At 39.7% G+C, this 12486-nt stretch overlaps 1 protein-coding gene across 5 annotated transcripts in view; it reads left to right on the top strand.

Moving 5' to 3' along the window:
* RFX6 (regulatory factor X6) overlaps positions 1-6162 on the top strand; it is a 42112-nt gene extending 35950 nt beyond the window's left edge. For 3 of the 5 annotated variants that reach the window (XM_080587171.1, XM_080587173.1, XM_080587172.1), the window contains 3 exons: positions 282-791; positions 1789-2007; positions 3183-6160. In XM_080587171.1, coding sequence (XP_080443297.1) covers positions 282-791; positions 1789-2007; positions 3183-3349 — 896 coding nt within the window. In that variant the 3' untranslated portion in view covers positions 3350-6160. Of the gene's footprint in view, positions 1-281; positions 792-1788; positions 2008-3182 lie in introns of all 5 variants that reach the window. The other 2 variants (XM_080587170.1, XM_080587169.1) reach the window with 2 other exon arrangements.
* Positions 6163-12486: the final 6324 nt, after the last annotated feature.

Raw genomic sequence — 12486 nt, 5'->3', positions numbered from 1 at the left:
GAGGCATGAACAAACAATAACATCTTGAGTGCACAAGGCTTGTATCTGCTGGAATTTCACACTGAATGTGGAAGCCTCCAATCTGGAAAATGAAATTGGGAAGTTTCCTAGCCCTAAACCATGAATTAAAGAACCAGCATTGTACAGGTGGGAGCCAATGCATATTGTCTGTAAAGGTTTCAGATGGTAACATGCACTTCACCAGTGTGTCTTAACACATTCCGTGTATTCAGCAGTACTGCAGTAGTAACACTATTGATGGCTAATGTTTATTATTCCAGGTCAGATGGAGCTGTCTGAAAGCACTGGTCACCTGATGACTCCACCCATTTCACCCGCCCTGGTCAGCCGAGGAAGTGTTATCAACCAGGGGCCGATGGCTGTGAGGCCTCCAAGTGTAGGCCCGGTGTTATCCACACATTCACAGTGCTCTTCCTACTCAGAACCCCTTTATCAGACTTTGTCGCAAACTAATCAGAATTACTATGGAAACAATTCCAATTACCAGGCTATGTTCAGAACTCAGGCCCATTCCACGCCGGGAGTTTACCACCACAGAGCAGAGCACAGCCGTTTCAATGCATTAAGTGAACAGCAGTTCTCCAGAGACTACTTCAACAACAGTTGTGCTGTATCTCCGTACAGTGCCAGATCTCCTTCCAGTTATGGTCCCTCATCCATGCCTCAGGACACTCACAGTATGCAGTTTCTGAATACTGGGAGCTTCAATTTCTTGAGCAACTCAGTGTCTACTTGTCCAGGAGCAACATATGCCCCTAATGCTTCCAACGGTATTAATATATACAAATATATTTTATTTTTCTCTTCTGTTTCTCTTTCTGTGCTGGAGTGAAAGAGTCTTTCTCTGCTTTTTCCTATGGAAGCTTGTTTTCTGCTCTTATTTATACCTTCCCGTTTTCCACTTCTCTGATGGCACACATAGATTGCAAAGCAGCTTAACAAGCTACTTCAGGATTTATTTTCCTCTGGGGAATCCTCAGTTGACCTCAGATGCCTCTATTGCACCTATGCCAATCTTCTTCTAGCACCACTGCTGTGTCTTTCACAATGGAAGCAAAACCAGGATTCCTTTGTGATTAGCAATCTCTTGAACAGTCCTCAGAACACCTACTCTGAAGCAGAGCAGGCATAAGATAACTTACCTTTGGGATCAGCATAGTGGGCCATTCTAGTCCTAGGTTCAAGATGGTGAAAGAGAAATGAATAAAAATTTGCATTAGCATTAACTTGAGACTTTGGCCCTAATATTTCCCATGCTTCAAGTGTAAAGTTGTTGCCACAATCTGCTTCAGAGATATAGTCAGCAAAAGGCCACCCTCTTCTGGAGGAAAGACACAATGGAAATATTGCTTATATATGAAGTTGTGTATGCTGTATCACCATGCAGAATTTCTTTCCATGTATATTTTCCTTGACTGTCAGCTTCAGAAGGGACCACTGAACTCCCTTCCATGAGTCCACATGACTGATATGAGTCCATATGGCATCTCTTCTGTCCTCTGATCACAGGCTACTCTTTAATTCTGAACTTAGAATGGAGCTGCAATTCTGTACTGAAGGCATGACTGAATTCCTAGGATTTTTTACACCCTTGTTACCTACCCCTCTTTTGGGTCAATCATTGCATGAGTTACTGATGTTATTAGGCTATATATGTACATAAATAACCTTATTCTTGAGGGATTCAGCCAATAATTACCTATTCCTTTCTTTTCAATAGTAATTTCGCTCCGCTCTTTTTTTTTTTTTTCAATCTCCTGTCAATAGGATATTATGGAAACAATATAAATTATCCAGAATCTCACAGACTTGGATCAATGGTTGATCAACATGTTTCTGTAATCAGCAGTGTAAGTAGCATTCGATCATTGCCATCATACAATGATATACATGATCCACTGAATATCTTGGATGACAGCGGAAGAAAACAAACAGGCTCATACTACACAGAGTCCCCACCTTCTATTGTCTGTCGGACTCCTATGCGTAAGTATATCCAGTACTGAGGAAGAGCTATGAACTGTTTGGCATCTTAACAAGTGCTGAGAGTTAAACTGTAGCTCACATATACTACATATAAGATGCAATATAGAGATGAAATAGCTAATACATCCACCTGGGATGTATCATAAGATATTGTTTCCTTAAAATTGCAAGGCAGTGGCTTTAATAACTCTTTGTTCCTGTTAAGAGGGCTGTGATATATTGTCCACGAGGATTGGAATGGCTGGCCTGAATTGCAGGAAAATCTATATTAGGAAATATTTTCTAACTGTTAAGTGAGCTAATAATGAACTGGGCTCCTCTAAGGGCTCTTTACGATCCTCGCTGTGAAGCAGATCAAATGAACCCTATGTCAGGGAAGTCTACATACATATTTCCTGTAGTATACTCCCTTCCTGTCCTATGCTTCAACAACTATGTGAATTAGGCAAACCTCCTACTGACAGTGAATTTTAGGTGAAATTACCTAATTTGGCATGTGCATCAAAAAAATGGTAGCTGAGTTTGCTTTTATATTCCCAAAAAGCTCACAAGTATTGCTTGGAAGATGTAAACTAGGGCACAGCCTGTTCGTTTCTCCACAAGGTTACCTCTTCCTACTACTTACCTGTTAAGCATGCACAGAAGATCAGTCATTACTTGAATTTTTAAGGCTCTGCAAGAATTCAATAGTCAGTTCTTTTAAGGATGTTAAGGAAGGGGAAAAAGCCAGCACCACGATGAAAGGATTGTGCCCACCAAGCATCTCTTGTGTTCTGTGTTGATATGTTCCAGGTGGTGGCAGTGGTACCATCAGTGAACATGGACCTGAATGGTGCAAGATATGGAAAAATGTATATGGCAAATGTAAATAGCTTTGCACAGTTTTCATAGAAGATGGCTTATACTCAGGCTGTAATTGTCAGGCCTGGAGCAGGATTTTTAGCTGAGTTCACTGACATGAGGTTTTGACCTATACCCTGATGCTGTGAGGAGCCACTGAAGAAAAATTATAGAAGTATAAGTAAATTGAGTGAAGTATAAGACTGTTGAAATTTCAGTCCTTCAGATGATGCACCTGGTAGATAAGTGCTTCCATCAGATTAAATTGTACCGTGTTTTTTGTTAAATACAATAGATAGAAAACTTGCAATGATGATAACCTTTTTTCCCCACAGCTTCAAACATGCAAACCGCATCTTCTTCCCAGTGTATGTATGGAACATCTGGTCAGTTCCCTCCTCAGGAAAATCTGGAGTCTCATGGCCCACCAAGCAGAGAGATGGTATCATCTTTACCACCAATCAACACAGTCTTCATGGGAGCAGCTGCTGGGGGAACCTGAACTGGGACAGACATGTCAGTGCCTTAAGCGTACTTTCCAAATTCAGACGTTAAGGCTATGATGGCAATCTTTTTATGCTGATGAATTAGAAAAGTATTATATATAGGTGTAGAGCCATTTTAGAGATATTAGCACCCCTCCACATGGAAAAGAAGCTATATTCAGATTGTGTCCTGCTTGTGAATAACTCAGGATTGGTTTCATTACAGCTTTTAAGTCAGAAATTCAGGGTGAGCATAAAGAACCAGTGATTCTTGAAAGCAAGACTAAGTTGTAAAGAAATGATTACATCTCTTCCTAATTTATTAAAAATGCTATTTTAGTCTTTCACTTATATCTTTTTATATAAAAATGTTTATTTAATGCCTGTGTTGCTCATTATTTATTAGGACCACAGAGTAACTGTTTACTTTCTCTTATTTGACAAATTGTCAAATGTATGTATCCTACCTCCTATGGAAATGTTTACAAGGTCAATTTTTACTGTTTTAAATGAAACTAAGCCAAATTCTTTTTTTTTTTTTTAACTGTGTTGTGCTTTGGAAAGTCAATTTCAAATGTCTAGTGCCTATTTGTGTAAGTGAAAGTCCTCAGGAAATAAATAAAACATATTGTGGGATATTTTTTTTTCTTTTAAAATGGACCACTTTCTCTTAAAATACAACCAACAAAACATGCAGGTATCATTAGCTAACTAATTTCAGTAGCCTGCTCCTGTAGCTGGTTAACTGAAACAAATGAAATAATGCCACAAAATGTCATGAGATTTTGATATTACTTGTGGTATGATCCCCAAATTTATACTGATGGAAATCCACAAAAAGATGTCCATCGGCTTTCATGGGTATAAGCTAATTGTGTGTATTCAGCCCCAAAGTAGTAAAGATGATCAAAAAATTTTGCAATCCTCCAGATCAGCTGTTTTAATTAAAAATATTTTACAAGTGCCATGATATTCTATATATAAATATTAATTCATGTATTTTTTGAAGAAGCCAGGTGAAGAATATTTACTTAATGATATTAAAGAGGACAGAGAAAAGAATACACTTATTTTATAAGCTTCTTGCTACACATTCATGAAACAACAGATGTCGTTTTATAATCAGATGGACCCAACATTAGATTTAAATTTGAATTTAAATGCAGTCTTCTGAATTGAGCCTATTTAATGTCCAAGTTCCTTCCATGTTTTCTGTAATGAAAAGTCTGACCACAGGGAAAAAAAAAAAAAAAAAGTAATAAAGAACATTGACAGGGTTAGCTCATGAATAATTCCTGATGTGACATATATGATGCAGAATTGAGACATCATAGTTCAGTAATAAAGATGAAGACTCCAGCTCAATCACTTCTTAATTCAGGGTGAAGTCTTATGTTGCAACCAAAAATGCTATACTGATGCAGGAAAGTTTTGGTTTCAACAAAAATTCTCAATGGTATTTTGTGGTAATACAAGCAAATATTTATTGGGCATGGCTTTACAGCAAGTGTAGTAACTACTGCAAAATAGTTAATTCTGCATAATTATTCAGAACAGGATACATTTTCTCCTAACATTAGTCTTATAAATTCAGGATCTCCATCTGAACTGGTCAACACAGATTTCATCTGTTGTGAGTGCGGAGATCCCTCCCATTCCAAGTGGGATAAGATGGGGAAGGGAAGTAGAAAGGGAAGAGATATCCCTGTTCTGAACTACTTGGCTCCCTCTGCTGACAAATGGCATGGCCTATATAATTACTTTAAACTGGAAACTCCTAGATCATTGAATTTATGAGAGTAAATATGTATAATTTAGAGGAAGTAGGCAACCACTAGCAGACAGGGTTTTAGTCCATCAGGTCCTACATAAAAAGCACAGTTGGTGGCACAAAGTGACTCATATGTAATTTATATGCATCATTTTCTCTTTTTTTCATGTGAGCCATTTTGCATTGGGGATTTTTCTTTTTTGGGTGGGGCATAAACTACCTTATCTGCACTTTATCTGAGATAAGAAACAACAGCCTATCATTAAATGTGCTGATTCTCATGATGGCTGCAAAACTCAGAGTACCATGAAGTATCACACTGTTGTAAATTTCAGTTCATTATAAACAGTAAAGAGCAGGAAAAAAAAATCTAATATTCAAATAGCCAGTTAAGCGGAATCTCTCTCAGAGTTGCATAACAAGGCAAAAACATGATAATTGTATCCAACAAAACCAAATGAGAAATGTCCTTCTCATGACCAGTTCAGTTGAATGTGTGGTTTGATGAATGGAGTAAGTTTTATCAGTGGAAAACACAATTGCTCACATTTTTTGGCGATACCCCATGGGAAGATTCTTACTTTTGGATGTGTGGCAGCATTACAGTAAATAACATAGGGAATTAATGGAGTGGCTACTTGGTGGTCTGCAATGCTCAGTTCAGTTACACTTTTGTATACGCATTACTATGTTGTTTCTAATATATGCATGCAAGGAAATCTGAGATTTAAAAAAAAAAAATGTAGATATTGAGCACAATCAGTGTCAAATGAATATTACTGAAAAGTGGATCTTTTTTTGGTGTTTGTTTGTTTTGCTTCTCCATGAGAAGGAAAAATACAAGTGAAATCCTTCTGATCTATTTGCCAATATCACTGAATTTGAACAGGTGCTAGAAAAGGCAAAATGGATGAACAAGTCAAACCTGCTGTCAGTTCTAAAGTAAAACAGATTTTAATACAAATTAGATCAAGCATGAAGAAGCAATATTGGAGAAGAATCAATTGTCTTGTGTGGCATGATTCCGTGCCTAGCAGTGCAGCAGGAAAATTTACATAATTCATGCTGGAAGAAAAATGCAATTCTCGGAAGACAATTAGGACCATGAGAATTTTACTCTAGACTCACAATTAGCAAAAGACATTTTGCCTTTACCTTCAAATGTGTAGAGAAAGCATGGTGAAATTACTTGTAAAAAGGACAGAACTGCAAAGAAGTGGCACTGAACACTGGTTTGGCACAGTTGGTTCCTGATTTGGGCTCCACAATGAACCTGAGTGTCACATTGTCATCCCACATGCCAAATGTGTCTTACTGGGTAGGTCAGCACTCTGCCAGCTCCCTCCATCCCATAGTGAGTGCCTGTGGAGAGGAAGGGGGCCTGCTCTGCAGTGGGTTGAGGTGCAAAGAAGAAACTAAGTGGTAGGAGAAGAATCAATGATCAGGCAGAAAAACACTGGACTCAGTAGGAGCAAGAGAGTAACAATACGGGTTGTTAATGATGCACCTGTGGACAAGGAGGCACTGCTACATGCAGGGGGCCCCGCAGCACCAAATACCGCTGTGCATAAAGGGGCCATCACGCTACATCTAAAATCATTGAGGCTGCCTGCTGGAGATTAGATCTAGGTAATACAGGAGGCCTTACCTGGCTTTGGTACCTGGGAAGAGATAACGTTTAATTTGGAGCTGTATGTAGCAGCTGTTTGTATGAATAGTTTTGGGCTAAGGTTTAATTGCAATCACTAATCAAGTGTTAGGGATAGGATTATATTTGGTATTAGCCTTAGGGTTGGAGCCTGGGCAAGGGTAGGCTGTATGAAATTGGCAGCCTGAAATACACCACAGGTCTAGCTTTAATGATGAACTCAGTTTGTTAAATTTAGGAATGGTTATATCTGGGCTTAGGGGCTGGAATTCACTCTACCATGTTGCATGAGCCTGCATAATGCCTGAGCTTGGTTTATAGCTCTGGAGAGTGGGGCCTTTCCCTAATTCGGGAAAGTTTGCTGCTTTATTCTTAGGGATGAGCTTTTATTCTTCAGGGTGGAGCTTAAGTCTGAGTTAGTTTTGGCATTAGGGTTAACTGCAGGGGTTGGGTCAACATGAAGTTGAGACCATGAGTGAATATTAGATTTAGAAGCATCAAGCTCAGCTTAATGCTGCTGCTTACAGAGATTCACAAAATGTGCTTAGTTCTAAATGAAACAAAATACAGACCTAATCTATTAATATAGATTAATCTATTAACATAGATTAATATATTAGTCTATTAATATTGTAGTCAGAATTAAGATTTACTTGGTCAGGAACTGGTGAAAGTGTGTTACTTGTGCATTTATCAGGGGCTGTTGAACTCATATGAAACCTGTTGCCAGACCAGCTGATTTACATATGATTTTTTCAAGATCTAGTCTTAAAAGTAAACTTCAAGTTGAATTGAAGTTTACATATGGAGATTAAAGAAGATGGGCCCTTTAGGTTAAAGTCAGGTCTAGAAGTAACTTTCTAAGTGTGAATAATTTGATGTTCTAGCTGACGGAGACCATATTGTCAACCAGATGTCTGAGGCTGGCACAGGGGAATTTAAAGTCATGGCTGGGGTTCAGGCCAACATAAACCAATGAATCTGAACTAATTATGGATTTAAGATTAGTTAGAGCCTTAAAATTAGTAAAAGCCATAGACACAGTCATTATCTTCGTCTAAGAGTTGGAATAAAAGGTTAGGCCTGGATCTGTAACAGTGTGAGCTAGGATCAATGTTAAGTCTAGGAGGCATTCCAGAAAAGAGAGAGAAGCTTCCGAAATGTGAGTCTTGGAGTAATTCCTAATGTTAGGACTGGACTTGTGACTAGCTTTACACTTAGATAGGCTTTAGTTTAGAGCTGGGGTTTAGGTTACCTTAACCTGGTAAACCCAAATTACGTGCAAGCCTGAAAGAAGTCATCAAGCCAGGGTAAGGGCCATTGTCAACGTGGTCATTTAGCTGTACATAGCTGACAGGGTATAAGCTTAGGTATATGGTTAGGTTTTGGTTTAGGGTCTAATCTTTCTGAAGTCTGGATACAGGACAGACAATATTGACTAAGGAACTCAGTCTATTCCTGGAGCTGGAAAGAGCTTTTAAATTAGTTTCAAGTCTATTTTACTTAAACATTCATAGAATCATAGAATCACAGAATGGCTTGAGTTGGAAGGGACCTTAAAGAGCACCTAGTTCCAACCCCCTGCCACAGCAGGGACACCACCCATTAGATCAGGTTGGCCAAGGCCCCATCCAGCCTGGCCTTGAACACCTCCAGGGATGGGGCATCCACAGCTTCTCTGGGCAACCTGTGCCAGTGCCTCACTATACCTTCCAGCGAAGAATTTCTTCCTAATTTCTAACCTAAATCTACCCTCATGTAGTTTAAGACCATCCTCCCTTGTTCTCTCATTATCTACCTGAGTAAAGAGTCCTTCTCCATCCTTTTTATAAGCCTCCTTTAAGTATTGAAAGACCTCAGTGAGGTCTCCCCTTCTCTTCTCCAGGCTGGACATCCCCAGCTCTCCCAGCCTTTCTTCATAGGAGAGGGAAACGTTTCAAGGAACCACATAGGTATTTTAAGGGAAAAAGCTGAAACTAGATATAAGTTATTAGAGTCTATTAGAGTCTATTAGAGCTTTACTGAGATTTGGGGATATTGCTGCATGGGTCCACCTGGTTACATTATCCACACTTGTGTGCAAGATCTGTCATGAGTACAAATTGGAAATCTAATTGCACAGGCAGCCACAGAGTTTTGATTGTGGTAAGGGTATTAATAGGTTAATGTTGCAAACAGAGAAAAATGTGTGGATGTGTAAGTATAACATCAGGAACTGTAGATGGATGCAGAAGATAAAGTCAGAACAAGAAGAGAAGTTGATACCGTAACGTGTGATAAGCAGCGTTCCTGGGGAGTTAAAGCAGAAGTCTGGAGAACAACAAAATTATTTTGGGTGTTTCTCAGAAGATGAGCATAACCATGAGGAATTATCTTGCAATAAATTATATGAATCTGAAAAACCAGAGGGAGAAAAATGATTTTCCAAGTTGCTCCTGAGCTCAACATCTTCCCTTCCAACACTATACTTAGAGGCATGCTCTATCCGTCTATCTCCAAGAGAGAACGAAGAGCTCTGCCCAGAGTCTCAATGCCAGCCATTCATGGAGACCAGAAATCACCCTCATGCTAAGGAAGTCAGAGAGCCACTCAGCCTCTTCACTGCTCCTACAAACATTTTTGGTCATGTGAGTTATGTTGAATGCTTCCTTCCTATGATATTTAGTACTTCTGGCATCCCAGATACATTAAATGTCCTTCAGTGTTTTCAGAGCAGCTCAGCACATTTCTAAAGAAAAACGGTGTGCTTTGGCACTTGGTTGAAAGATGCAGCTGGAGAATGGAAAAGAATTGGTGCCTGCAAAGTAGGACTTAGGAGTTTTACCCTGTTTCTCAATGGGGGCTTCAGGAAGGAGAACAACTGGTCACTGGCTGTCTTGACATGTCTATGTGGTCAGTAGCTGAAGATGCTCTGCTCGAAAAGAGGCACATTTTCCACACCTCAAGATGAAAATGATAGGTATAGGTAGGACTATAGGTATCTCTAGCCTCTAGAGAGATGCTGCAGCATTGCTAATGATTAGACCGCAGATAATCACCATTACTGTGATGGTGAAAGACCAGGAAAGCAGGAGATCCTGCCACAAAGTATGCTGCTTCCATGGTCACCACACATTTGTAGCAATTACAAGGTTCAGCAGAATCAATTCTCACTGAGCCTGTCAACAGAGACATGAGCAGGGAAAGCAGGGGAAAAGCAGGGCTGGGATCCGAAATGGAGGGAGGCAGGACATTGTGCCCATTTCATAATTAGTAACACCAGATACCATTTCTCCATATTTTGGGTTCTTCGTTATTTGCACAGTTTTCTTCCCATTTAACAATGCTGCATGTAGCAATGGTTACACAATTGGAAACACGTAGAAGATTATATTAGCAGTTGAACTAGGAAAATCTACTTCCCTTCCTTTTGGCTTAGTTGATTATTATCCTTGATCAAATAAAGGGCCACATGTTCATACTGCCCTTGTGCCCTGGTTGCTACAGTAGAAAAAGACATACAGTGAAATTCTACATTTAGAGTTTGATATTATTCATCTTTTTTATTCTTGTCATATTTAATTCTTGTATCATTCAGCTTTTTTCAGAAGATGACTTTTTAATGTCAGCTGTTTCTCATCAAGATACATGGAAATCACTCAAAATTTAATTAATTAAAATAATGTGTTTTAGAATATCCACACTACAGTAAAAATACCAAGTATATAACACAAGGGTGAACAATAAACAGCCCTTGCTTTGTCTCTAATAGGGTCTTTTCTTCTTCAGTTTGATCAGCCTTCAGATCTAGCTCCAGTGTCCAGCATCCTCTAACAGCATCTTTACTTAGACTCTACACTTTTTTTTCACAAGTAGGTGTGCCAGCCACTGCCTGATAAACTGAATCTGTCCTTCTCTACAGCCAGTGAGTTTCTGACAGCCCCCATCCTTCACTACTTGGTAACTACATTAATTGTAGAGATTACATGGCCAACTTACTGGCATGCTTAAGATAGCAGCTATCCAGCTTCTGGCTCTTGAAAAAAGAGCTGAGGAACTACGTTTGGTGCCCCAGATGTAACAGTTCTCTTTCAATTCCATTTCTGAAGCTACCAACGTACTCATTATTAGAATTGATAGCATGGGTAATTTTAAAAGAATTTTAGAATATAGGAAGTTACCTATACTAAGATCACGGAGTTTGCTCACTTGGAAGAAAATCAGATCTCTGGTCTTCTCAATGTAAAGTTTACACGAAGTGGAACAGTGTCAGCAGAAGAAACTAAAGATACATCTGTACTGTCAGATAGGTTTGCCTCTCTGCTTTGCAGAGTGGCCTTTTTCTCTTCATTTTATAGCCCATCCTGTATAACTGCTGGAGCACATCCAGACTTCACCCCAAAGCCAAGCAGTTCCCTCAGCAGGAAAGTGGTATAAAACAAAAGTTCATCCACTCCAGGGGCTACATCTGCTCTATGTTAATGATGTTAACCAGAATTTGCTCTCCAGCCTTTTAGTTTTCCAAGGATATCCTCACAGGTCTCCTGCTCTCTTCGAGGAGTCGGGAATGAGGTGCACACTATTTCTGCCAGCAATCCTGGACCACTTGGACATGAGCAAAGCTGAACTATGTAGGCCTGGAGCTGTGGTTCTCTTTCTTCTGCTTCCCAGGCGGGTATTTGTCCCTGAATAGTGCTTTTGCTCAGCAAATCCTTCTGCTTAGCACTTGTTGTTCACACAGATTCTTACAGTTTTGACTCATAGGATTTCCATGTGAAACCCAAGCCTGTCCATGCATCATATGGGGACTTTAGACCCTTCAGTTGATGTTGAGAAGTCTGGCTGGCAACAGGACATGTGGTAGTAATGCAGTAGGGTACATGAAAATTTTTATTCCCTTCATGGCTGTGGGCCCTGGGAAGTCTCAGTGCAGTCGGAGAGATGTATGTGAGATGTTTGGCTACCTGCGTGGGCCATACTGTGAGCCCCAGCCCCAGGCTGGCTGCAGCCCTACAACAACCCAACCAATAAGCGTAACGCCAACCTCAAAGACATACAGAGCCGTTCAGCCAGGCAGACTGAACTGAGCATCACACAGCATCTGAGCTGAAACTGGATCATGTCCAGACAGTGTGCGCTGGAGAAGGTGTGTTTTATCCACATCTGGCTACATGTTGCGTGTCCTGGAGGCTAAACTGGAAGGTGACAAGAAAGATAAGGAGAAAAGTGCCCAAACATTTTTGAATATAGACTTTGGAGTCTGACTTTATTAACACTGAGGGGTGTGAAGAGCTTTTGCTACATGTGAGGATTTAATCCTTAATCCTATAAGTAATAGAAGATACCTACTAAAAATATCTGTGTGTCTAATTTAAAGAAAACATTTCTACAGTTAGCCTTATCTATCCATCTTTAAAGAAACAGATCTTTGCCCTTTCAAGGCTGAGCATAGCAACATATTAAAAAGTGTTAAAAAAAAAAAAACATGCGACTGTAGGTCCAAAGCCTAAAAATGCTAGCTTTGGTTCTTTCAGCTTAGTGACAATTAAAACAGTAACTTAAGGCTTCTACATCTGCATTTAGTTTCTCAATTAAGCAAACAGTTTTCCTAAGGTGTTGCACACTCAGCAGTTCCTGCTTACTGGCATTAATGAAATGAATTTACCAGACAAGGACATGTTGAGGAGCCACAGAGATACAAACAAAATTCGCAGAATGGGGGTGGGTGGCTCGAGCTGTCTTTGCTTCATGTCGCT

The sequence above is a fragment of the Anser brachyrhynchus genome, assembly GCF_964034855.1.
Source record: "Anser brachyrhynchus genome assembly, chromosome: 3".
Taxonomy (NCBI): domain Eukaryota; kingdom Metazoa; phylum Chordata; class Aves; order Anseriformes; family Anatidae; genus Anser; species Anser brachyrhynchus.
Note: the sequence above shows the minus strand (reverse complement) of the source record. Positions and strands in the feature narration are given on the sequence as shown.